The sequence below is a fragment of the Coregonus lavaretus genome, assembly GCF_964263955.1.
Source record: "Coregonus lavaretus genome assembly, chromosome: 8".
Lineage (NCBI taxonomy): Eukaryota > Metazoa > Chordata > Actinopteri > Salmoniformes > Salmonidae > Coregonus > Coregonus lavaretus.
In genome coordinates this window covers 36373140-36399431 of record NC_139995.1, presented here as the reverse complement: position 1 = coordinate 36399431, position 26292 = coordinate 36373140, and the positions used below count along the sequence as shown (strand labels likewise).

At 43.5% G+C, this 26292-nt stretch overlaps 2 protein-coding genes across 4 annotated transcripts; one reads left to right on the top strand and one right to left on the bottom strand.

The window, feature by feature from the left end:
* Positions 1–633: 633 nt before the first annotated feature.
* Positions 634–22445, bottom strand: LOC311133943 (syntaxin-16-like). Of its 3 annotated transcripts, XM_084167569.1 has the most exons (10): positions 21979–22388; positions 21104–21133; positions 20105–20116; positions 19839–19946; positions 17038–17178; positions 13281–13443; positions 12943–13031; positions 2328–2471; positions 2123–2203; positions 634–1969 (listed from the first exon to the last, which is right to left on the bottom strand). In XM_084167569.1, exons 1-10 carry the CDS (start codon positions 22108–22110, stop codon positions 1868–1870), a joined length of 1002 nt encoding a protein of 333 aa, XP_084023695.1. In that variant the 5' UTR covers positions 22111–22388; the 3' UTR covers positions 634–1867. The 3 variants fall into 3 exon arrangements, with proteins under 3 accessions (XP_084023695.1, XP_084023693.1, XP_084023694.1); XM_084167567.1 differs by lacking the exons at positions 20105–20116; positions 21104–21133 and having other exon boundaries at positions 21975–22445; XM_084167568.1 differs by lacking the exon at positions 21979–22388 and having other exon boundaries at positions 19848–19946; positions 20105–21931.
* A 396-nt stretch (positions 22446–22841) lies between these two features.
* Positions 22842–25019, top strand: LOC311133553 (EEF1A lysine methyltransferase 3-like). The gene is made up of 3 exons (XM_084167059.1): positions 22842–23093; positions 23270–23381; positions 23659–25019. Exons 1-3 carry the CDS (start codon positions 22929–22931, stop codon positions 24054–24056), a joined length of 675 nt encoding a protein of 224 aa, XP_084023185.1. The 5' UTR covers positions 22842–22928; the 3' UTR covers positions 24057–25019.
* The last annotated feature ends 1273 nt before the right edge of the window (positions 25020–26292 follow it).

Genomic DNA, 26292 nt, shown 5'->3' with positions numbered 1-26292 from the left:
GTGTCACAGATGAGATTGAATGGGAGGTCAGCGTTACCGCCGTCCTTGAATAGTATTGGATTTTCCATATTTCTGTACAGTAGTTGTACATAGTGTGTGTGTGTGAGAAATATATTTTGAAATCAGTAAATTTTCATTTCCCCCGTAAAATCTAAGTGGAAAAGACTCAATGGAAAGCCTATCCAACCCTACTTACGCATATTGTTTTCATGGCAAGCAGCAGGATCTCAAACTGCCGATACGAACCAATGCAATGCACGTGTATTATTATTTTTGAACTGCTAATATCCACAATCGTAAAAAATTATTGAAAAAAAAACCCATAAGATAACATTAGCCATAACATACCATTGGGACGTAGGTGGGTTTTTTTTCCCACACAGAAAACATCCAGACATGAACGATTATGATTTATCATTGAAGTGTGTATAAATATTATCTATATATAACTGAACTTGGGCAATGTTTTAGAAATGGAAAATTCTGTCCATGACAAAATCCCAAATTGTACCCTATACCCTGGCTATGGCTCCTGGTCAAAAGTAGTACACTATTTAGTGAATAGGGTGCCATTTGGGACTTAAACATTAATTCAGCTTCATCATCAGTAATAAAGGAAGACTTGAGCAAACAAAGAATTCTATACTGAATTTAACATGAAATGGGTCACATCTTTCCAAAAAACAGGTCCATTCTTCATAAGAAACAGTAGAGTAGTGTTGATTTTGTAGTGGGATCGGCAAAGTAATTTCTGAGCACAAAGGCTTGCATCACATTGTTCATTCCAACACAGGCTGCCATAGACACAATTTAGGCTACTCAATACATCTTTGCCATATTAGACAACCTTTCACCTTTTATACAATTTGAATTCAAAATAAATAATTATAATTTCATATTATACAGGAGACAGTAGTTTGACAGACATGAAACCAAACATCAGTCTTTCGATATGTGCAAACTGTGAGAGGTATAAAATACTAAATAATAAACTCAACTGATGTATCAGTTAGCGATACCGAACAATATAAAGGGTCGTGAAACAAGAGAAAGCAGTCATCAAGTGATCTAAAATGTGCAACATCATGAAAGACACTGCTGTTGGTACAGAGACATGAATTTAGGATGGTCAAGTACAGCTCTGAATCCAAAAGGAAGTTTTGGTGATCAATGAATCAGTATTGTAGTTCTTCAGTCACTGAGAGACACAAAAACCCTTGTAATTTCTCCCTCTTTAAAAAAGGAAACATGATAAAGCAGAAAATGAAACAAATGCACAACGAATCAAGTGTCTGCAATGACCAGGGTCCGTAAAAGCAACACCACGAGACACAAATGTTCATAGACATTCAGTATTCACCTGTGCAGTAGCTGAGTTGTCAGAATTATTCTATTGGAATAACAGACATGGGAAAGCAGGGCTTACAACTATAGCTTACAATAAAACTGGACAGATGATGCTTACTATCACAAGAAAACCACTTATTTTCTCCAAAAACAAAGCAAAACGTATGGCCATGACAATCAGTAGTCGACCACAAGGAAATTTAAGGAGTGTTTTTTCTGTGTTTGTTTGTAGCAGTACCATGACACATGGAGGATATGTTCAAGAGTGTATTGGGGCAGACAGTGGGCATGTGTGCAGGCCTGTTCCAAAGTTAAATAGGAACTATCCCTGGCTGTCCTCTCTTAAGGATCATGCATTCAACACATCTCCATGAGCCATACAGCGAGAGATTTTGGAAGGGTGATTGGAAAGTTGGACAGGTAGTCAGCATTGTTTGAAGTACAGAGAAGACCCTCATACAAGCACACATATGCACACCAAACAGACACACAGACATACCAAAAGCAAAGGAATGCATCACTAGAACTTTGTCCCAAATAGAATAAGTATTAGAACAACAACTATTACGGTAAGGATTAAAATGACCAGCATCTTTCGGTTTTTCTTCTGATACTGTTCAGCCTGAAAGAAATCAGAGAGAAAATGTTATAATTAAGTTTGCGGGCAAGATAACATATTTCCCCTTGTCGTGGACATCATCAATTGGGCTTCGTTTTAACCATTGTGCACTACACACATCTGAAACATCAACAATCTTTAACGTTGTGTCCTCACCTTTTGTAACTGTTTCAACCCCTCTTCTGTTTTGACACACGATTGCTCCACATTGAAGTCAATTCTGTCAAGTACTGTGCCCTGATATTGGACAAAGAAAGAAACAATCAGTTGGGAAGACATAAAGTCATATATCCATGGGCCATACTGACACATGATGGTGTTGTTATGTTTCCAAACACTGAATAGGGTTTCCCTCACAGACCTGTTCCACCACCATTCCAGCCAGGTCTCGGAAAATCTCATTCAGGTCAGAGATGGACTGGACTATCTGTCTGACCTCTCTCTCGCGTTCCTCCACCATCACTGTGTTCTGCTCTACCAGGACCAGCTGGTCATCTGTAAACCCCTGGGAGAGATCAGAAATATGGGCTCACTGAATAGAACTTTGTCTACGTTCCAAATGGCACCCTATTCCCTTCTGTGGGGGAAAAATTGTTTTGTTACAGTCTAAATTTACTATGAAAATGCTTGAGTTGAATAGAGCTATTCACTGGTAATTTCCCCTGCTGTCCAGTAACTCTTATAAACTGGAAAATGAGTTCTGCCTGATCCTTGGAACAAGTTATTTCTCAACACTTCATAGCACACTACTTTTGACCAGGTTCTCATTGCACCTTTCGAACTGATTACACAATTGCATTGCTTTAGTAAACGGCTTGGCATTTTATTGCTTATCTCACAGCAAAAGAGGAATCCTTTAAAAATAAATGTTATTTTGCCCATCTCAGGAAAAGAAACTGAAGGTATGTAAACGTTTTGGTGGATGTCCACATAAATCATGTGGTATCAGATGAATCAGAGGAGTATTGTTAAAATGTAAGGGTGACTTCCTGTTACATCAAGATAAAGCACAACAAAGAACACAGGGTTTTTTCCTCCCCGCCGATTTTCATGAGGCTTCAACAAGTCAACTTAGTGAAACTCACATTCTTGTTAGGGAGTGAAGGTTATTTATAATAAGGGTTACGTGGAGAAAATCGGACCTCTCTGAAATGAAAATGGATGGCCCTCCCTTCAACATAATATATTTTACCTAAACCCTCCCTGAACGCTTGAAAAAAACAACAAAAAATAATTAAAACAAAGTGGATAGCAGAGAACATGTTTACCTTTTAACCTCACTTCTTGGACAGACCAGAGCCTTAGATATGCAGTTTTAGAAACTGTTCTTCGTACTGTATGCATTACATGGAAACGCAGGAATTTTGAAGGTTGTGGGTTCGCAGACCACCATGGACAAGAGTAGGGATGGAAAGATCTCCTTCATAGTAAAATCATTGCATTAATCTATCATTTTATTTGCAGGTCAGAGAAAAAAAAAGCCTTTTATAAACATTTCATGCAATTATATTTGACATTTTAGCAGAATCTTTTTTAATACCACACAAATGACTGAAATTACAGTCTAAGAATGGACATCTTATCATATTTCTCCAATGCCAAATCAGTGCGTCTTGTTTGCAATTAAACTGTCCCTGTTTGCAAATAATGAAATCTGAGACGTCATTAGGAATCTGAGCATGGTACCTTCCACCCCAGACAGAGTAGGTAGGCCTACCGATGCAGAAAAATGTAAGCTTTAACGGCTGGCTACTCTTCTTTCAAGGCTTAACCCAAGTGTTTCCCTAAAAGCTGTCTGGGTTTAAACATCTTCTATTGTACAGAAAGTGAATAGTTTAAATCAATTGATAGTGACAGAATTGGATTACTTTCCAAGTAAAGTACATGTTTTGTCTCCTCGGCTATAGAAGGTTGTAGCTCAGCCTCAATGTCAGGCGCTGTTATAGATTACTTTATATAATTGGATCAGTTTTATTTTCTTTAAAATCTTAAGCTAACAAGGGGTAGGCCTATGCTTTTTACCATTTTCTTTAATAAAAAAGTAGGCCTATGGCCTACCCTCTCATACCCCCTCAATTCGAGTCTTGGTTTTAACTTAACAGCCCTTCACTGAGGTAGGCTATTTAAAGAGTGCATGGTGGGTGGAGGAATTGACCAACAAATCTATGGATATAGCATCCTATAGCCTAATTTCGTAGGCCTACCTCTTATTTATTAAACAGGAAGAAATAAGCTCCAACATAAAGCCCTCTTGTTGTTAGTAATGTGTAATTAAAATGAAGACTGTTGAAATGAATTATAGCACTAACTCCAAATAGTTTTGGGACACTAAAGTCCATGGAAAATAAGAGCACCTCCTCCCAGCTGCCCACTGCACTGAGGCTAGGAAACAATGTCACCACCGATAAATCTACAATAATCGAGAATTTCAACAAGCATTTTGCTACGGCTGGCCATGCTTTCCACCTGGCTACCACTACCCCGGCCACCAGCTCTGCACCCTCCGCTGCAACTTGCCCATGCCCCCCCCCCCGCTTCTCCTTCACACAAATTCAGACAGCTGATGTTCTGAAAGAGCTGAAAAATCTGGACCCCTACAAATCAGCTGGGCTAGACAATCTGGACCCTTTCTTTCTAAAATTGGCCGCCGAAATTGTCGCAACCCCTATTTCTAGCCTGTTCAACTTCTCTTTCGTAACATCTGACATCCCCAGTGATTGGAAAGCTACCGCGGTCATCCCCCTCTTCAAAGGGGGTGACACTCTAGATCCAAACTGTTACAGACCTATATCCATCCTGCCCTGCCTTTCGAAAGTATTTGAAAGCCAAGTTAACAAACAGATCACCGAACATTTCGAATACCACTGTACCTTCTCCACTATGCAATCCAGTTTCTGAGCTGGTAATGGGTGCACCTCAGCCACGCTCAAGGTCCTAAACGATATTATAACCGCGATCGATAAAAGACAGTACTGCGCAGCCGTCTTCATCGACCTGGCCAAGGCTTTTGACTCTGTCAACCACCGCATTCTTATTGGCAGACTAAATAGCCTTGGTTTCTCTAATGACTGCCTCGCCTGGTTCACCAACTACTTCTCAGATAGAGTTCAATGTGTCAAATCGGAAAGGCCTGTTGTCTGGACCTCTGGCCGTCTCTATGGGGGTGCCACAGGGTTCAATTCTCGGGCCGACTATTCTCTGTGTATATACAGTGGGGGAAAAAAAGTATTTAGTCAGCCACCAATTGTGCAAGTTCTCCAACTTAAAAAGATGAGAGAGGCCTGTAATTTTCATCATAGGTACACGTCAACTATGACAGACAAAATGAGAAAAACTATTCCAGAAAATCACATTGTAGGATTTTTAATGAATTTATTTGCAAATTATGGTGGAAAATAAGTATTTGGTCAATAACAAAAGTTTCTCAATACTTTGTTATATACCCTTTGTTGGCAATGACACAGGTCAAACGTTTTCTGTAAGTCTTCACAAGTTTTTCACACACTGTTGCTGGTATTTTGGGCCATTCCTCTATGCAGATCTCCTCTAGAGCAGTGATGTTTTGGGGCTGTCGCTGGGCAACACGGACATTCAACTCCCTCCAAAGATTTTCTATGGGGTTGAGATCTGAAGACTGGCTAGGCCACTCCAGGACCTTGAAATGCTTCTTACGAAGCCACTCCTTCGTTGCCCGGGCAGTGTGTTTGGGATCATTGTCATGCTGAAAGACCCAGCCACGTTTCATCTTCAATGCCCTTGCTGATGGAAGGAGGTTTTCACTCAAAATCTCACGATACATGGCCCCATTCATTCTTTCCTTTACACGGATCAGTCGTCCTGGTCCCTTTGCAGAAAAACAGCCCCAAAGCATGATGTTTCCACCCCCATGCTTCACAGTAGGTATGGTGTTCTTTGGATGCAACTGGAACGAACTGCAAAAATCTCTGAAGCTGGAGACTCTTATCTCCCTTACTAAATTTAAGCGTCAGTTGTCAGAGCAGCTTACCGATCACTGCACCTGTACACAGCCATTCTGAAATTAGCCCACCCAACTACCTCATCCCCATATTGTTATTTATTTTGCTAATTTGCACCCCAGTACCTCTATTTGCACATCATCTTTTGCACATCTATCATTCCAGTGTTAATACGAAATTGTAACTAATTTGCACTATGGCCTATTTATTGCCTTACCTCCATAACTTACTACATTCGCACACACTGTATATATATTTTCTGTTTGTATTTTTGACTTTATGTTTCGTTTACCCCATATGTAACTCTGTGTTGTTGTTTTTAATCGCACTGCTTTGCTTTATCTTGGCCAGGTCGCAGTTGGAAATGAGAACTTGTTCTCAACTGGCTTACCTGGTGAAATAAAAGGTGAAATAAAATTAAATAAAAAATTATGCCTACTTGAATTTGCCTACTTTCAGCACCATGAGCAGTCCATTTCCGATTGATTGTGCCGCGGTTGATGCTACAAGTTTCAGCACCACAATGTAAGTTACTCGAATCTGGCTTATTGTGAGGTCAATAACTCTGATAAATACATAATGGGCAAGAAACATATTGTTTTTAATAAAAATCTATTATAGTAGTACAAGGTATCAAAGTTGACCTCTGGTACACATCATCTTCGCGCTCTCCTTCTCAAACTGAACATACACTATATGCTAGTCCGCGTGCAATATTTATAAGAATTTCATAAATTACAAATTACATGAACCTCCCTTAAACTAGATAAAAAATAAAAAAAATACTAAACCCTCCCCTTGATGGAAATTGAAAAAGCATGACCCTCCCTAATTTTCCTCCAAGTACCCATTATGTAAATTCCGATCCATCCCTTACTAAGTGAATTCGGGACGTCAAACGTTCAGACACTACGGAGGCTCTAGTCTAGAGCGGCCAGTTAAATTGTGTTAAGACATTTTTTACTCTATAATGGTTAAATGAGGGAGAAATAGAGGCATTGTTGCAATAGTTTGTGAGAGGGAAACTTATACTATCATCTTAAAATTGACATGTTTAATTATTTTGCCATATTAACTTATATTGTGCTAATTTCCCTAATGTGGACAGTTTGTGTTACTACTGTACACAAGCTTGCATTTTCACCTCATAAAATATTGTGGAATTACACGTCCTTTTTACCGCAGATTGGTGATGTTAGTATAAAAGTTTATAGTCATCACGATGACATAAGATCGATTGCTTAAAACAGATAAATATCTTTGGTTTTGTACCGTTGTGTCACGGTTTCGGCCGAGGCTGCCCCTCCTCCTTGTTCGGGCAGGTTTCGGCGGTCGTCGTCTCCGGAGTACTAGCTACCACCGTTCGATGTTTCGTGTGTGTTTGGTTTTGTCTGTTTGTACACCTGACCCTTGTTAGTGTTTGATTATGTGCCTATTTAGTTTCTGTGTTTGGGGTCAGGTGTTGTGAGTGATTATTTTCCTGTCGGCTGTGTTCGTTTCTTGTTGTGGGATTTTGTGCTCGTGCGTGTGTTTTTCGTTTCCGCACTGTGTGCGCATTTTTCCTCTTTTACGCACGGGTTTGTTTGTGCGTTATAGTGTTCCTTGCCCTGTTTAGGTTGGACACTATTTTCCTGTTTTGGATTACCTATTTTGCAATATACATATTTGACTGCTTACTAAGACTTCGTGTGCCTGCGTTTGATTCCTCCACCACATACACACTCAGCTCTTGTGACAGAATCACTCACCACTGATGGAATCAGCAGGATCACCGACGCCAACAGCCAATATGGAGGACCGCCTTCGTGGACAGGAGGACCGCATCAACCAGGTCTGTCATGCACTGGGGGAGGTGATGAACACTCTCCACCGATGGGAGACCAGCGGAGTACCCACGACTCCACCTACCGGACCAGCCCCATCGGTCGAACCTCCTGTCCAACTTCCGGAACCCAGAGGAATTAGGCTCTCGCTCCCGAGGGCGTACGACGGCTCCGCTGCCGGGTGTCAAGGGTTCCTGCTCCAAGTGGAACTCTACCTCGCCACCGTACACCCAGCGCCCTCGGGATACGAGAGCGTCTCCGCCCTCATCTCCTGTCTGTCCGGCAAGGCGTTGGAGTGGGCCAACGCCGAATGGAGGAGAATGGACGCCGCTACTACCACCTATGCAGAATTCTCCCGCCGCTTCCGTGCCGTGTTTGACCATCCTCCCGAAGGGAAGGCGGCGGGGGAGCGTCTGTTCTACCTCCGACAGGGGATGAGGAGCGCCCAGGACTTTTCTCTGGAGTTTCGGACCCTAGCGGCAGATGCAGGGTGGAACGAGCGGGCCTTAATAGACCACTACCGTTGTAGCCTCCGGGAGGACGTCCAGAGAGAGTTAGCGTGCAGGGACACATCGTTGACATTCGACCAACTTGTCAACATGGCCATCCGGCTGGACACCCTGCTCGCTACCCGTGGACGTCCCGGAGGGGGTTCGTTCGTTTCACCCTCCAGCACCTCCGAGCCGAGCCCTATGGAGCTCGGGGGTGCTGGCGCTAGAGAGCGAAGGCACAGGAACCCGAGGGGGGCCGTTCCCTGCACCAACTGCGGCCGTGGAGGGCACACCGCGGCCAGGTGTTGGGGAAGGTTCCCCGGTGGAGGAGAAGACAGGCCACGCATTGGGGAGTCCTCCCAGGTGAGTAGGCGCCCTACTTACCCAGAGCTTTCTGTCGTTCACTTAACCTTGCCTGTTTGTTTTCCACAGGTTGCACCTCGGTCCCAGCATAAGGCGCTAGTAGATTCAGGCGCAGCTGGGAACTTTGTAGATCGCCAGTTCTGTAATAAGTTAGGGATTCCTCTCCTTCCAGTACCGTTCACGCCCTAGATAGCCGTCCTTTAGGATCTGGGTTGATTGGGGAGGTCACGGCGCCTCTTAGGATGATAGCGCAGGAGAGTCATATGGAAACTATACAGCTCTATGTTATTGACTCTCCTGCGTATCCGGTGGTGCTGGGGCTTCCCTGGTTAATGACCCATGACCCTACTATGTCGTGGCGAGAGAAAGCTCTTAAAGGGTGGTCTGTCCAGTGTGAGGGTAGGTGTCTGGGTGTTTCCTTAGGGGCGACCTCGGTGGAAAGTCCGAATCTTATGCCAGCACTGCATATTCCCCCAGAGTATGAGGATTTGAAACAGGTGTTTAGTAAGACCAGGGCGGCGCAGTTGCCACCTCATAGACTGGGGGATTGTGCGATAAATCTCCAGTCAGGTGCAGCTCTCCCTCGGAGCCACGTGTATCCCTTGTCTCAAGAGGAGAGGAAGGCTATGGAGACGTACATCGCTGAGTCTCTGAAACAGGGATACATACGGCCCTCCATTTCACCCGCTTCCTCGAGTTTCTTTTTTGTGAAGAAAAAGGATGGAGGTTTGCGCCCGTGTATTGATTACCGCGGTCTCAATCAGATTACAGTGAAGTACAGCTATCCACTTCCTCTGATTGCGACTATGACGGAGTCATTGCACGGGGCTCAATTTTTCACAAAATTAGATCTCAGGAGCGCATATAACTTAGTGCGTATTAGAGAGGGAGATGAATGGAAGACAGCGTTTAGCACGACCTCCGGACATTACGAGTATCTCGTCATGCCATATGGGTTAATGAATGCTCCCTCAGTTTTCCAATCCTTTGTCGATGAGATTTTCCGGGACATGCAGGGACAGGGAGTGGTCGTGTACATAGACGACATTCTGGTGTACAGCCCCACCCGAGCTGAGCATGTAGCCCTGGTACGCAGAGTATTGAGGAGGCTGTTGGAGCATGACTTGTATGTCAAGGCAGAGAAATGTTTGTTCTTTCAGAAGTCGGTCTCCTTTCTGGGTTATCAGTTGTCTGCGTCAGGGGTGAAGATGGAGGTAGACCGGGTGTCAGCTGTGCGTAATTGGCAGACTCCAACTACTGTGAAGGAGGTGCAACAGTTCTTGGGCTTTGCGAATTATTACAGGAGGTTTATCCGGGGTTTTGGACAGGTGGCAGCTCCCATAACGTCTTTGTTGAAGGGGGGTCCGGTGCGCTTGCGGTGGTCAGCTGAGGCGGACAGGGCTTTTGGGAGACTGAAGGACCTGTTTACCTCGGCGCCGGTGTTGGCGCATCCGGATCCCTCCTTACCTTTCCAGGTAGAGGTAGATGCGTCAGAAGCCGGTATAGGGGCCGTGCTCTCCCAACGGTCTGGCACACCCCCTAAACTCCGTCCCTGTGCTTTTTATTCTAAAAAGCTCAGTCCGGCGGAGCGGAATTATGACGTAGGAGACAGGGAGCTGTTAGCCGTGGTACAGGCCCTAAAGGTGTGGCGGCATTGGCTTGAGGGGGCTCAACACCCTTTCCTCATTCTAACTGACCACCGTAACCTGGAATACATCCGGGCAGCTAGGAGACTGAATCCTCGCCAGGCTCGCTGGACTATGTTTTTAGCCCGGTTTGTGTTTAAAATCACCTACATCCCTGGGTCCCAGAACGGGAAGGCAGATGCCCTGTCTCGGCGGTATGACGGGGAGGAGAGGTCCGTTGAGCCCACTCCCATACTACCGGAGTCTTGTCTGGTTGCCCCGGTGGTGTGGGAGGTGGATGCCGAGATCGAGCGGGCGTTACGCACCGACCCAAGTCCTCCACAGTGTCCCGTGGGTCGGACGTACGTCCCGCTCGAGGTACGCGACCGACTCATTTATTGGGCTCATACGTCCCTCTCCTCTGGACATCCTGGTATCGGCCGGACGGTGCACTGCCTTAGCACTAAGTACTGGTGGCCCACGTTAGCCAGGGATGTGAGGGTTTATGTCTCCTCCTGTTCGGTGTGTGCCCAGTGTAAGGCGCCCAGACATTTACCCAGGGGTAAGCTACAGCCCCTGCCCGTTCCACAACGACCCTGGTCCCACATCTCGGTAGACTTTGTTACCGACCTTCCCCCCTCCCAGGGGAATACTACCATCCTGGTCGTTGTGGATCGGTTCTCTAAGGCCTGTCGTCTCCTTCCCCTGCCGGGTTTACCCACTGCCCTACAGACCGCTGAGGCTCTGTTTACCCATGTCTTCCGGCATTACGGGGTACCCGAGGATATAGTGTCTGATCGAGGCCCCCAGTTTACCTCCAGAGTGTGGAGAGCGTTCATGGAACGGTTGGGGGTTTCGGTAAGCCTTACCTCGGGTTACCATCCGGAGAGTAATGGGCAGGTGGAACGCGTAAACCAGGATGTGGGTAGGTTTCTGAGGTCATATTGTCAGGGCCGGCCGGAGGAGTGGGCGAGATACGTGCCGTGGGCCGAGATGGCACAGAACTCTCTCCGCCACTCCTCCACACAACTAACCCCTTTTCAGTGCGTATTAGGGTACCAGCCGGTTCTGGCACCGTGGCACGAGAGCCAGATCGAGGCCCCTGCGGTGGATGAGTGGATACGGCGCTCGGAGGAGACATGGAACGCTGCCCACGTACACCTGCAGCGGGCCATCCGTCGGCAGAAAACGAGCGCCGATATCCACCGCAGTGAGGGGCCTGTGTACACACCTGGAGATCGAGTCTGGCTCTCGACCAGAAACCTGCCCCTCCGCCTGCCCTGCCGGAAGCTGGGTCGGCGGTTTGTGGGGCCATTTAAAGTCCTGAGGAGGTTGAACGAGGTGTGTTACAGGTTAGAATTACCTATTGATTACAAGAATATTAACCCCTCGTTCCATGTGTCTCTCCTCAGGCCGGTGGTAGCTGGTCCACTCCAGGAGTTTGAGATAGAGGAGACTCCTCCGCCCCCGTTGGACATCGAGGGGGCCCCGGCGTACACGGTGAGGTCCATCCTTGATTCCAGACGCCGGATGGGGGGTCTTCAATATCTCGTGGAGTGGGAGGGGTACGGCCCGGAGGAGCGGTGCTGGGTGCCACGGAGGGACATCTTAGACCCGTCCCTATTGACCGAGTTCCATCGGAGTCATCCTACGCGCCCTGCTCCGCGTCGTCCTGGTCGTCCCCGAGGCCGGAGTCGGCGCACGGCTGGAGCCGCGCGTCAGGGGGGGGGTACTGTCACGGTTTCGGCCGAGGCTGCCCCTCCTCCTTGTTCGGGCAGGTTTCGGCGGTCGTCGTCTCCGGAGTACTAGCTACCACCGTTCGATGTTTCGTGTGTGTTTGGTTTTGTCTGTTTGTACACCTGACCCTTGTTAGTGTTTGATTATGTGCCTATTTAGTTTCTGTGTTTGGGGTCAGGTGTTGTGAGTGATTATTTTCCTGTCGGCTGTGTTCGTTTCTTGTTGTGGGATTTTGTGCTCGTGCGTGTGTTTTTCGTTTCCGCACTGTGTGCGCATTTTTCCTCTTTTACGCACGGGTTTGTTTGTGCGTTATAGTGTTCCTTGCCCTGTTTAGGTTGGACACTATTTTCCTGTTTTGGATTACCTATTTTGCAATATACATATTTGACTGCTTACTAAGACTTCGTGTGCCTGCGTTTGATTCCTCCACCACATACACACTCAGCTCTTGTGACACGTTGATTTTGTCACACGCGCTGGGGTGCGCAGGACTTAGAACGCAGAGTTAATTAGTGTGTTTATAAGGCGCTGTTTAGATTTTCAATATATCACAAACTGTTCCTGCATATTGGTTATCGATTTGGACACAAACAGTTTTGACATTGGGCTATTTATCAAAATGTCTTGTCAACAGGAAGCAGCGACAGCATCATTTTCAACTTAAGTTTTAAGAATATAAATGGAACTTTCAACATTAATTTCCAATGGTATTGTACTTAACCAGGTAAAAACTGCTGAATGTGCCCAAAAACATGCTGTGATTGATTTATTTTGATATACCAGAAATCACCAAAACTGGTTTGCCCTGCCTACTGTATCTTACATTCGCAGACAAAAACATGCATTTCTATATTATATATAATTTATTACACCTGGATATTATATTTTTCCCGAGAGATATGTATAAGCACCGATGCTGATCAGGGAAATGTCAAAATACACTGTCAGTTCCAAGCTCACCCTGTCATATAGTGCTATGTCTTCATCCTCCTCCATTAGAGGGCCGGAGTCAAAAAAGTGCTTGGATCTCTCCTCACGATTCTTCATGCCTGTAACAGAAAACATCAACATTATGACAATAAAAGAGACATGATGAGGGTGGAGGTGAAACCAAAGACGAGAGAAATGAAGAGTGTGTGTGTTTGGTGTATGTGTGCCAGTTCGTGCAAGGAGAGAGAAGTGAGGGATGGAATATGGAAACTAATGGAAAGGAAAAAATGAAGATAGCTGCGAGGTATAGGAGTAAATACAGTAACAAGTGAAATACCACCGTTCAGTTTGAGTGAGTGCTCGCTTACGTTTCAGGTAACTGGACTGTGTGTGTCTGAAGTTGGTGGACAGCTCCTGCAGGCTCCCTGCCAATGAGGACACCACGTTTCTCAAAAGCCTCTCCTCCTGCTCTGTGCAGTGGCCACAGCGAGACTGCAGACCTGTCACCGCACGCTGACACCGGTGGAACATCTACACACACCGGCAAAGGAGAGAGCACTCAATATATCTTTGCCATATTAGAGAAAAACATTTGACCTTTGTTCAATTTAAATTCAAAAATAAATAATGAACATTACACTAGTGATGTACGGGTTGACTCAACCCACAGTTCCCGTGGTTATATCCGTAGGGCGGGCGCGTTTAGGGTCATTCAATATTGTGTGGATGAATGGCGGGCGGGTGGCGTCAGGTTGAATAAAGAGAAAATAAATCCATAAATGTATAATTCTTGTGCAATTTATATCTATAGGCTACATTGAGGTTTTTATTTCATTATTTTTAGGCTATCTGGCATTAGTGCGTAAACTTTACGCGTGCCAAATAGCCTACATGCCAATCACCAAACGCTTTTGGGAACGGGCAGAAAAAGTTAATGTCATCCACTGAGGCAAAAAGGACAATGTCAGAGAAATAAGAGAAAAGCTGCGAAATGGAGAGTTGAAAATAAAGAAAAGATGGCCAGAAAACAAATGTTTGGGAAAGATGGTAAAAGAGGACGATAGCAGTGCCTATGCTGTGTGTGATGATTCTGAGGTGCTATACAAATTTGACAGTCACAAGACGGGAACTTCAAATAGGCCTATGGCACGTCAATGCAACTGTAGCCTACTGGGGTAGATGGGTGAAATGGAAACTGAAATCTGGAAACTGACTGTAGGTCTATAACCTCTCACATAGTCTTAACATTAACTCCTGCATAATTAAGCATTTCTTGCTGTAAAGTGATTCACTAAATGTACATTTAGACTTGGGAACAGGAGTAGATAAATATTATTTGTTTCAGCATCTTGAGAGAATGCGAATGAATGTGCAGTTAGGGACTGTCTGTAGAGGTGCTATCTTTAATCAGCATCATAAAAGCTGATAGTATTTCAACCACATAAAATATGCATCCAGGCCAAACTGAAATCTTATCAGAAACGTGTTGCGTCGTTTTCACAGCTTTCTATTTCCTTACAACCTGTCAAACTGACGTAATTTGGAAATTTTGCAAAGAAAGAGTTATTGCATTTTCTTCCCGGTCCCTAAATGTCTTTGCTCCACAAAAGAAGCAGCGATGACAGAGAAAACGTTATACTGACGTCAACTAGATTAAAGCATTCATTATAATTTATTCTGGTGAGGAAGGGTTTATTTAGTCTTCTGGGGCAACATATAATGACAGAAGAGAAGCTGCATGTTTCTAATTATAGACAAGTTGACTAACAAATAGCCTACCAAAATGTCAGAAATTATAAGCAGAAACATATCTAAATTATACAAGAAAAATTCCTGCACCTCCTGTCAATTTTTTTTTTTTTTTTAAATAAAAAAAATCGGTCCGCCATCTGACTGTAGCCTACAGCGCATTTTCTATATTTGCGGGTTAGGGTCGGGTGCAGGCCTCAGATTTTCACTTTATCATATGTTGTTGATGGGTTATTAGCAATTGCGGGCAGGTGCGGGTGAACAAACAGCTGACCCGCACACCACTAATCTACACAGACCAAAGCAAAGGAGAGAGCACGGCAGAAAAGCTTACTGAAAAAAAAATACGTTCTTATTCTACTATATAACAAGAATGGCCACAAGAATGGCCGACTAGGTGAAAAATCTGTCGATGTGCCCTTGAGCAAGGCACTTAACCCTAATTGCTCCTGTAAGTCGCTCTGGATAAGAGCGTCTGCTAAATGACCAATTATTATTATTATTATTATTATTATATTACATCAGCAGGCTGCATACAGTGAAGGGAAAAATTATTTGATCCCCTGCTGATTTTGTACATTTGCCCACTGACAAAGACATGATCAGTCTATAATTTTAATGGTAGGTTTATTTGAACAGTGAGAGACAGAATAACAACAACAAAAACGTATGTCAAAAATTTTATAAATTGATTTGCATTTTAAATTAGGCAAATAAATATTTGACCCCCTCTCAATCAGAAAGATTTCTGGCTCCCAGGTGTCTTTTATACAGGTAACGAGCTGAGATTAGGAGCACACTCTTAATGGGAGTGCTCCTAATCTCAGCTTGTTACCTGTATAAAAGACACCTGTCCACAGAAGCAATCAATCAATCAGATTCCAAACTCTCCACCATGGCCAAGACCAAAGAGCTCTCCAAGGATGTCAGGGACAAGATTGTAGACCTACACAAGGCTGGAATGGGCTACAAGACCATCGCCAAGCAGCTTGGTGCGATTATTCGCAAATGGAAGAAACACAAAATAACTGTCAATCTCCTTCGGTCTGGGGCTCCATGCAAGCTCTCACCTCGTGGAGTTGCAATGATCATGAGAACGGTGAGGAATCAGCCCAGAACTACACGGGAGGATCTTGTCAATTATCTCAAGGCAGCTGGGACCATAGTCACCAAGAAAACAATTGGTAACGCACTACGTCGTGAAGGACTGAAATCCTGCAGCGCCCGCAAGGTCCCCCTGCTCAAGAAAGCACATATACAGGCCCGTCTGAAGTTTGCCAATGAACATCTGAATGATTCAGAGAAGAACTGGGTGAAAGTGTTGTGGTCAGATGAGACCAAAATTGAGCTCTTTGGCATCAACTCAACTCGCCGTGTTTGGAGGAGGAGGAATGCTGCCTATGACCCCAAGAACACCATCCCCACTGTCAAACATGGAGGTGGAAACATTATGCTTTGGGGGTGTTTTTCTGCTAAGGGGACAGGACAACTTCACCGCATCAAAGGGATGATGGACGGGGCCATGTACCGTCAAATCTTGGGTGAGAACCTCCTTCCCTCAGCCAGGGCATTGAAAATGGGTCGTGGATGGGTATTCCAGCATGACAATGACCCAAAACACACGGCCAAGGCAACAAAGGAGTGGCTCAAGAAGAAGCACATTAAGGTCCTGGAGTGACCTAGCCAGTCTCCAGACCTTAATCCCATTGAAAATCTATGGAGGGAGCTGAAGGATCGAGTTGCCAAACGTCAGCCTCGAAACCTTAATGACTTGGAGAAGATCTGCAAAGAGGAGTGGGACAAAATCCCTCCTGAGATGTGTGCAAACCTGGTGGCCAACTACAAGAAACGTCTGACCTCTGTGATTGCCAACAAGGGTTTTGCCACCAAGTACTAAATCATGTTTTGCAGAGGGGTCAAATACTTAATTCCCTCATTAAAATGCAAATCAATTTATAACATTTTTGACATGCATTTTTCTGGATTTTGTTGTTGTTATTCTGTCTCTCACTGTTCAAATAAACCTACCATTAAGATTATAGACTGATCATGTCTTTGTCAGTGGGCAAACGTAAAAAATCAGCAGGGGATCAAATACTTTTTTCCCCTCACTGTATACTGTAGGCCCTTATAAAAAGGCACAAATGTAAACATGTACAAGTCTTAAATATTTTTAGATCATATTGTCAAACAAAGAGCTCCATTCATAACAACAATAGTTAGGCACTCCTTATAGGCGGTGGCTTTTCCAGAAGGCCACTTATGAGGTGTGCCACCTTTTGCCTCAGTAGGTATCCTAGGTGATAATAATAGTAGTGACGCTTCAAAGTTCGTTCAATGGAGTTTCTTGTATGGACTCCTCTGTCACTGACCAACCTGTGTGATCTCCTGAGTAGTGATTTCTATGGCATGCTCTTCTTCACTGCTGTCATCCAGGGTGGGACGGTTCATGTGCTTATCATGGAGGGCGGCCAGCTCCTTCATTTTCTGCCGGACCCGTGTGATTTCATACTGAATCTGAAAGCCCACGCAACCACAGGATTAACACAGATGCACGAGAGAACAGCACATGCACTGAAAGCTCCAATAAAAATGCAATTTTAAAGAAGACTAACACAGGATCTTGGAATTTGGTATAGGCTAATATTAGTAGGCTGACATTTTCTGAAGTATCTATAGCTCAATAGTTTCATTATGGTGGTGAAACTAGGCATATGTAATAGCCTAAACGTAAAGGATTAGTTCACTATTTTACAACTTGTTAGATTGTTCCTCACCCTGAAAGTAACTCCATATTTGGTTAGATGTTACTTAAAAGGCGATTTGACCATTAGAAAAAAACAAAAAAATACATGCTCACGTCCATTGATTGTTAGCTTGTGGTGGCTAAAGTAAGCTGACGTTTGTAGTGGCTGTTTAAAGAAAACTGAACCATGGATTAGTTTATCCTGACCCATAGACTACTTTCAGGATGAGGGACCATCTAACATCAAGTTGTAAAATAGTAAACTACTCCTTTAATAAGAAAGTCCTCAAAAGGAAATTGGTGGAGAGATCTCTGATGAAGTCTGGAATAGTGCCTTACTTAGAGTAAATGGAAGCTCCTCTTGTACCCGGCTCAGCCTTATACAGTTTAAGGTACTTCACCGTATCCATTTCATTAAGAACAGATTGTCCAAATTCTACCCAAATATGAATGGTACATGTGACAGGTGTAAAAGCTCCTTGGTGGACTTGACCCACATGTTCTGGTCCTGTCCCCATCTGGCAGACTATTGGTCCACTTTATTTAAAACCCTTTCTGAAGCATTTGATATAGAGTTGCAGCCTAGTGCAGAAAAGGCTATTTTTGGACTACCAAACAACAATCCTTCCATGACCAATAGACAGCGAGATGCCATTGCCTTTTCCTCCCTGTTGGCCTGCAGAATAATTTTATTGGATTGGAAATCTATCAATCCTCCCTTAGCCTCAAAGATTGGTCGAGGGGGGACAAAAAGGGGAAAAATGTACAATGTCTTTAAATGTGTATCTTTCGTTCACTGTGAATAAAAATATGATATATACAGTGTATTCAGACCCCTTGACTTTTTCCACATTTTGATACGTTAAAGCCTTATTCCAAAATTGATTAAATCATTTTTTCCCCCCATAAATCTACACACAATAATACCCCATAATGACAAAGCAAAAACTGGTTTAGAAATTTTTGCAAATGTATTAAAAATACAAAACTGAAATATCACATTTACATAAGTATTCAGACCCTTTACTCAGTACTTTGTTGAAGCACCTTTGGCAGCGATTACAGCCTTGAGTCTTCTTGGGTATGATGCTACAAGCTTGGCATACGTGTATTTGGGGAGTTTCTTCCATTCTTCTCTGCAGATCCTCTCAAGCTCTGTCGGGTTGGATGGGGAGCGCCGCCGCACAGCTATTTTCAGGTCTCTCCAGAGATGTTCGATCGGGTTCAAGTCTTGGCTCTGGCTGGGCCACTCAAGGACATTCAGAGACCTGCGTTGTCTTGGCTGTGTGCTTAGGTTCATTGTCCTGTTGGAAGGTGACCCTTCGCCCCAGTCTGAGGTCCTGAGCGCTCTGGAGAATGTTGTTTTCATCAAGGATCTTTCTGTACTTTGCTCCGTACATCTTTCCCTCGATCCTGACTAGTCTCCCAGTCCCTGTCGCTGAAAAACATCCCCGCAGCATGATGCTGCCACCACCATGCTTCACCGTAGGGATGGTGCCAGGTTTCCTCCAGACGTGACCCTTGGCAATCAAGCCAAAGAGTTCAATCTTGGTTTCATCAGATCAGAGAATCTTGTTTCTCATGGTCTGAGAGTCCTTTAGGTGCCTTTTGGCAAACTCCAAGCGGGCTGTCATGTGCCTTTTACTGATGAGTGGCTTCCGTCTGGCCATTCTATCATAAAAGGCCTGATTGGTGGAGTGCTGCAGAGATGGTTGTCCTTCTGGAAGGTTCTCCCATCTCCACAAAGGAACTCTGGAGCTCTGTCAGACTAACCATTGGGTTCTTGGTCAACTCCCTGACAAGGCCCTTCTCCCCCGATTGCTCAGTTTAGCCGGGCGGCCAGCTCTAGGAAGAGTCTTGGTGGTTCCAAACTTCTTCCATTTAAGACTGATGGAGGCCACTGTGTTCTTGGGGACCTTCAATGCTGCAGACATTTTTTGGTACCCTTCCCAGATCTGTGCCTCGACACAATTCTGTCTCGGAGCTCTACGGACAATTCCTTCGAAACTCATGGCTTGGTTTTTGCTCTGACATGCACTGTCAACTGTGGGACTTTATATAGACAGGTGTGTGTGCCTTACCGAATCATGTCCAATCAATTGAATTTAGCACAGGTGGACTCCAATCAAGTTGTAGAAACATCTCAAGGATGATCAATGGAAACAGGACGCACTGGAGCTCAATTTTGATATTTTTAATACATTTGCAAAAACGTCTAAACACATGTTTTCACTTTGACATTATGGGGTATTATGTGTAGATTGATGAGAATTATTATTTTTTAAATCCATTTTAGAATAAGGCTGTAACGTTAAAAGAATGTGGGAAAAGTGAAGGGGTCTGAATTCATTCCGAATGCACTCTATAGAAAAATCAAAAATCAAAACTTCTCATACTGAAGTAATGTAGAAAGCATGTGATTGGTTCTTACCTCATCTACCCCATCTACCCACTTGGGTGGCAGTCTCTTGGTGACTCCGATGGCAGCTTCTGGGTCCAGACTTATCCCGGAGACCAGGGCCATGCGGTCATCAGCCAACTGACAGGAACATCACAGATATTACACAGCATATCACTACCCATTTCAAGCATTGTTGTTTGCAGACTTTCCATACAACGCATGGTTTATTTCCCCCCCAGAAAAATAGGTCCTTGTGACTAATAGTACAGTTTGGATAAGAGGAGATTGGACAGTACCTCATCAAGCTCCTAATGTGATTGGCAGACACCAGCGAAGTCCCATCCAATGAGGAGAGAGGGAGAGGTTAAATGACGTGAGACAGAAGTAACAGTAAGTGAGCCCCTGACAAAAAGCAGTGATCAGCTTCACACAGACATTTTGCATGCAATGTCACAGATACCGTTTAAAGAGGGATCATACAAATGTTCCAAAATGTCTCATCTTGAGTCACCAGATTCTGTGACTGACCATTTTTATATCAATCGAGGTTCTTCAAACCTGTAAAATCACTCTTTTAAAAAATGTAGGTCTGTCTTTGAGAAATCTATGCTAGGCCTAAATACATTGGGTCAGTGAAGTGTGACATGAGTGTGTGTGTGAAGGCAAAGATATAGGGCTAGCCTATGTCCCCGATTCCCAAATGATTATCCTAACCACAGAAGCATTTCATATAGGCCTAGAGAAAGGAAAGATGCAGGCCAATAATTAGCATTATAACAGGATTTTGATATGCATGCAGATCACTCAGCATGAGCACACAGAACACCATACAAGAGAAATAATGCCATAAAAACAAGGAGGAGGAGCACCTAAGCTATATCAATCATAAACTCAAAGCCTGGATTTGCTCTTTGATCCAAACAAACATTACCATTCCCCAAAACACCAGACGACTGATTTGTCTTGTAATGAATTGGGCCTAACGCTTCCTCTTCAGATACGAACAAACATTAACTTTTTTTAAATCATTTTTGTTGCCGTTGGTGCTGTCAGTGCCAGATCAATTCTGAGTAGCCTATCCAAGCTACTATCCACAATTAGGTGGATGAAAAGAAGGCATTTCAATGTCTGGATTTAAGATCTACTTCGAAGCTGCTAGACACAATAATGGTCCCACAGTCAAAACACCTTCGAGCCCAAAAGTAAGAGGGTGAATGAAAGAGGGACTGAAAGGGAAAACTGTTTAGAGTTTTGAAACTATGCAAAATAAATAGGCTAAGATATTATAGACTTACATAGACAGCATTTGTAAAAGGCCCTGCATCCTGGTCAATAATGAAAAATAGAAAATATATATCAGTAACCAACAGTGCAAACTAGGTATTCTAAATGACCATACACAAATATCTTAGTAACAACTAGGCCAAGGCTATATTAATGTAAAGTTTGTCAAATACCTTTAAAATAACAGTTTAACAACCCAATACGAAGCACAGGATCAATTAAATCTAAAACTGAGAGCAAAGCACCATCTTTTTAGATGTAGGTTTGAGAAAGACATGCAACTCACTAAAAAGCAAAAGGGCACACACTATAAACAAACACCTCATTAAATGCAACATGTCAATTGTTACATTTGACCATCTGTTTAACAAAAGACAAGCCAACTCATTCCAGCATGCACTGTTATGACTTCTTTATCAAGTACTGAACATTGCCCCTAAATTGAAGTTCATGTTCTACCTTTATCTAAACTTTTAATTCATTTCTTACTCTGACAAATGCATTGTTTCAATTGATGTAATCATGTCAAAGGAGAATGCACGCTCTTTGATTATTGGTAGCAAACTGAGCTGGTCAAATGTGTTGGCTAGATAGGAAATGCAAGTTGAGGGCATCAGTACTCCAAATGCATGCCTCTGTGACATGACTCAAGCCAAGGCAAATGTGCGCATCTAGCTTGACAGCGAACTGTACCTAGCTGCTGCGTTCTAGCTTGACAGCTAAACGCAGAAAGTAGCCAACATCAGATTAATGTTTGGTAGATGGCCACTAGCTAGTTAGCTAACGAGGAGACTTAATCAAGATACGGTTAGTTTATGAATGTGTTAGCCATCATCACACACACATACATAAAATGTCAAATCCAGACGATTAACGTTAGACTCACCGCAGCATTGCTACGTGTACTCAGAGTACGACGGGGGTCGTATGTACTCACTTGCTCAGCCAATATATGCCGATTTTGGATTGCATTGTTCCGCATTAATAAGAAGGCATCGGTCAAGCGCCTAGTTGCCATGATTAATTTACACACGAAGGATTGGCAGCTATCAAATAACAAACCGTAGCGCACAGTGACTACGACGACAACCTAGCTAGCTAGCTACAATGCAAGGAAAGTTAGCGAACTCAGCTAGCCTGCACCGGCTAATCGAAGGGTTCTTCCCCTTTCTATCTTCACAATAACATATAGCTTGTTCGCTTTCATGAAGTACATAAATAAAACATAAAATATGACGGATGTCGTTTGTCTTCAGTGAAAAACGTAATGAAGAGAGGGTCGGTGTTATGGCCTCATCTACGTGGAAAATATAAATACACAATAAGAGCTTCGTGACCAAACACTTCCAGGTCAACAATTTCAATTTGAATTGGAGACCTCTATCAAAGAGAATATATTTTTAAAGCTCGATAAAACTGAATCGAATCATCATTGATAATATTTTATTTATTTTCATACTATAAAATGTTATATTAATAAAATAAATACATAAAAACGAGAAAGGTGTTCTTTACCGGGTCAATCCCACAATATTTCAGTTCACCGATATTTTGGAAGAGTTTAAATAATGAAGACAATCAAGGATGCATGATACATAGTTCTGCATTGTATAGTATTATATTGAAATAAAGCATTGCCATCTATAAAACAGAGGAATATATTCGTTTTTAAAGAGAAAATCTAATTCACGAATGTCAGTATTAGCGCTACCCCCAACTACAACTATCAGCGAACAGGAACGTCCCCATTGGAAGCTCTAGCGCGCATGCTTCCTTGAATGCGTAGCTAATGGCTAAGGGTAAACTACATAAACAGTCTAACCATTTTTATTTACAATGACAGAATATGGAGAGGAAGAGGGATTCATGTTGCCTGTAGATGACGGTTTATTTGCTGATACATTTTCTGATGATAGCGTGTACAAATTCATCGGTCAAGAGTTAAAGATCAGCCAGGTGTTCAGCGCCAACCTCGGCGTGGCAGCGCCAGTGTGGGACGCGGTAAATTCACGATTGGCTCCTTAGTACACGCTGGCTACATTGCCTACATTTATTCTGCACATTATGAATAAAGCTTTATTGGTTATGTAGTAGTGCATTTAATACAGTATTGTTATACAAGGAATGCAATGAGCTGCCTGTTGTATTTACTGTTTGTCTTACTGTTGGTTAAATAGGCGCTTCATCTATGCCGCTATTTCGAGGAAAACTCGCTCAACCTGAAGGGAAAGCGCATCATTGAGTTGGGCGCAGGGACTGGCATTGTTGGCATTTTGGCAGCACGTTTGGGTATGTTGGTTCATTCTTTGTCCGTCCAGTAGAGGTCGGCAATGTCGATTTTCAGTAGCAGCCACTGTTATTTCAATAGCCTAGTCATTCTTTTTTTTATTTTTTTAATAGCCTTTTATAGATTTTTCATTGCCTTTCCCATCACACTGTTCCATCCTGTCACACACACATTAGCCTACAAATGCACTTTTCAAAGGTTTTGAAACACTACAATAAAACATTACAAAATCACAAACATAATCATAAGGTGTATTTACCTAATTTCCCACTGTTACAGGAGCGGATGTGACCTTGACAGACCTCCCCCTTGCTGTCCCACAACTGCAAAGCAACGTATCAGCCAACATGCCGTCCTCCGGCTGGCCTTCTGTTGCCCCCTCCGTCCTCCCCCTCTCCTGGGGCCAGGACCAGCACATCTTCCCCATGGACTGGGACATGGTACTGGGTGCAGACATTGTGTACCTGGCTGAGACTTACTCCCTCCTGCTGGACACACTGGTTCACCTGTGCAAGGATGGGGCCGTAGCGTACCTCTCATCCAAGATGCGAGGAGAGCACGGAACACCTGGATTCTACGGAGACACTCTGCCACAGAGGTTCCATGTAAAGCTGGTGCACCGCGACCCCACACAGAACATCAACATCTACCGCGCTACTCTGAGAGGGAAGCAGTGACAGAAATGAGACTGGATAGGACTGGGAGACTGTGATGGACTGTAAAATAGGTTTAGACTTGGAGGAGAACCACACAACAGTGCCTGACTCTCTGAACCCTCTGGTTAAGAGGGAGTCTTCTAGATATCCTCTCTGAAAAAACTTTGTGCAGGTGCTGGTACGAAAGAATAGGCAACTGACACAAAAGGCTCCTCACTCTGATTTTAGTGCTCCCAAAAGTGTTATTAATAAACAAAATATAGACCAATAGGTCATCATCTTGAATGAAAAGATCTATATGGTCTAGTAAGAAACAGAGATAAAATAATACTTTTGTGGGCAGTAAAAGTATTTTCCTGTCTTTGTCAGGTTACTACAGTCAAATCAAGTTGTGTTTGAGGACGTGCTATATTGTACAGGTTGACGGGGTTGATTACTGGGAAAACGTTGTTTATACCATCCACTTGCAGAACTTTTCTGGCAACATTGACAGATTCTGCCCCCCCTCCCTCCGCCTGTACGTACTTAATCCCCTCACTCTCCTGCTCTCTGCTGATGTGCAGAGTTTCTGTTTAGAAAAGAAAAGCCTGTTTGTTCCGCTGGAGAGTTTCAAAGAAAGAGAGACCGGCCGTCCTACCCCCCCTCCACCTCTCTCTGTGCTATAGCTCACCCGACAAAACAACAGATCCCTATCTATATTCACAGTCTGCTCTCCACCAGTGGTCCACAGGGTCCCCATACAAGAAACTGTCATTCATTGTGCGTGTAATAATCCTTTGATCAACATTGTAATGATAATGCCCAAAGCAAGTTGTACAAAAAGTAACCTGTGGTACAACATAAAATACAATGTTATGCGTTAATTTCCTATGCCTATGGTGCCTGTAAGATACATTATTTCTTTTTCAATTATCAAATGATTGATTGAGAAGCAACACTTCTGAGAAATAAAGTTAAAATGTATACAACTTTTTCAGCAACATAATCTCCTTGTCTGCTTTGTCATTGATATAATTGATTACATGTTGTAATGCTTTTTTCCTTTGGCTTGCAATGTCAGTCACTTTTAAGCACATCAGCCATGTACACACAATGTGAAGCGTGCCAACCCTCTGTGTCATTTCAGCATTGTACAAGCAAACATAAAAATCAAGGTATTTAGGATGACATCATTGGAAAGATATCTTGTACAGTGTCGTCCTTAAATCCTCCACCACTGCGGTCCCTAATCATCAATCTGACCCCAAAACTATCAGTCCTTAAATCCCAATAAATTATATTCAGGATCCTTAGGGCGTCTCTAATCTAAACCCTACCCTTATCCTAACCATAACCCTTACCTAACCTTAACCCTTACCTTAACCATTTTTTATTTAAACTTAAATCGGGTAGAGACGTCCCAAGGATACCGGATAGCAAGGACCGTAAATTCATGGCAGACAGCCTTTGTCGCCCCAAACAATTAACTTCAGCCAAAAAACGCTGAAGTAAGCATTTGGGAGCAGCCATAGTATTTTTTTACCAGCTGTGTCACATTGGTCCGTGTGTATGTACAGACACAGTTTTTGTTCCCACTTCTCTCATCCTGCTATCCGTCAGCCCAGGGAATGTGACTGAGTGGGGAATGTTTGTTGCAACCAGGAGTGTGCCTCTTAAAATAATTCCACTGTGATGTTTTGACTGGGAATGTTGGCTGTGGACGAGGAGGATGCCCTCTCTGGCGGTGACGGGGGAGTGAGTGTGTGTGGCACGAGGAGGGGGTGATCAATAACATTCTCTTTTTAAAACAAGTTGCCCAGTTGGCGTGGTCATCATCAGACCATACCCTAAAAGCAAGGACCTTCATCCAGACGCACTGACCAGCGGTATGTGTGATATGACAGTCATTGGATTATTAAATGTGCTTTCAGTTTATCTTATTTAATATTCATACAAATTCACACTTGTTGGTTTAATCTAAAGTTTGACTTTTGTATGCAAGTCTGGACTATAAAAGTGTAGTTTTCTACTTCAACAGTGAAATTGCATCTCATTTGATGAAATAGAGAAAACATTTTTCAAAATGCTAAGAGCTATTCTGTAGTTGAAAAGGCATATCTACATTAGGGATAGAACAATAAAATGTATGTTTTTCCTCTACAATAATTTTAGGAGTTAGTCCCTGGTTTCAAACCTCTTGTGATGCAGTTCTGGGCTGGGAGTCAGGGGCAACCACCCATGTATGCTAAATTTGGGACTGTTCCTGGACAAAACTTTG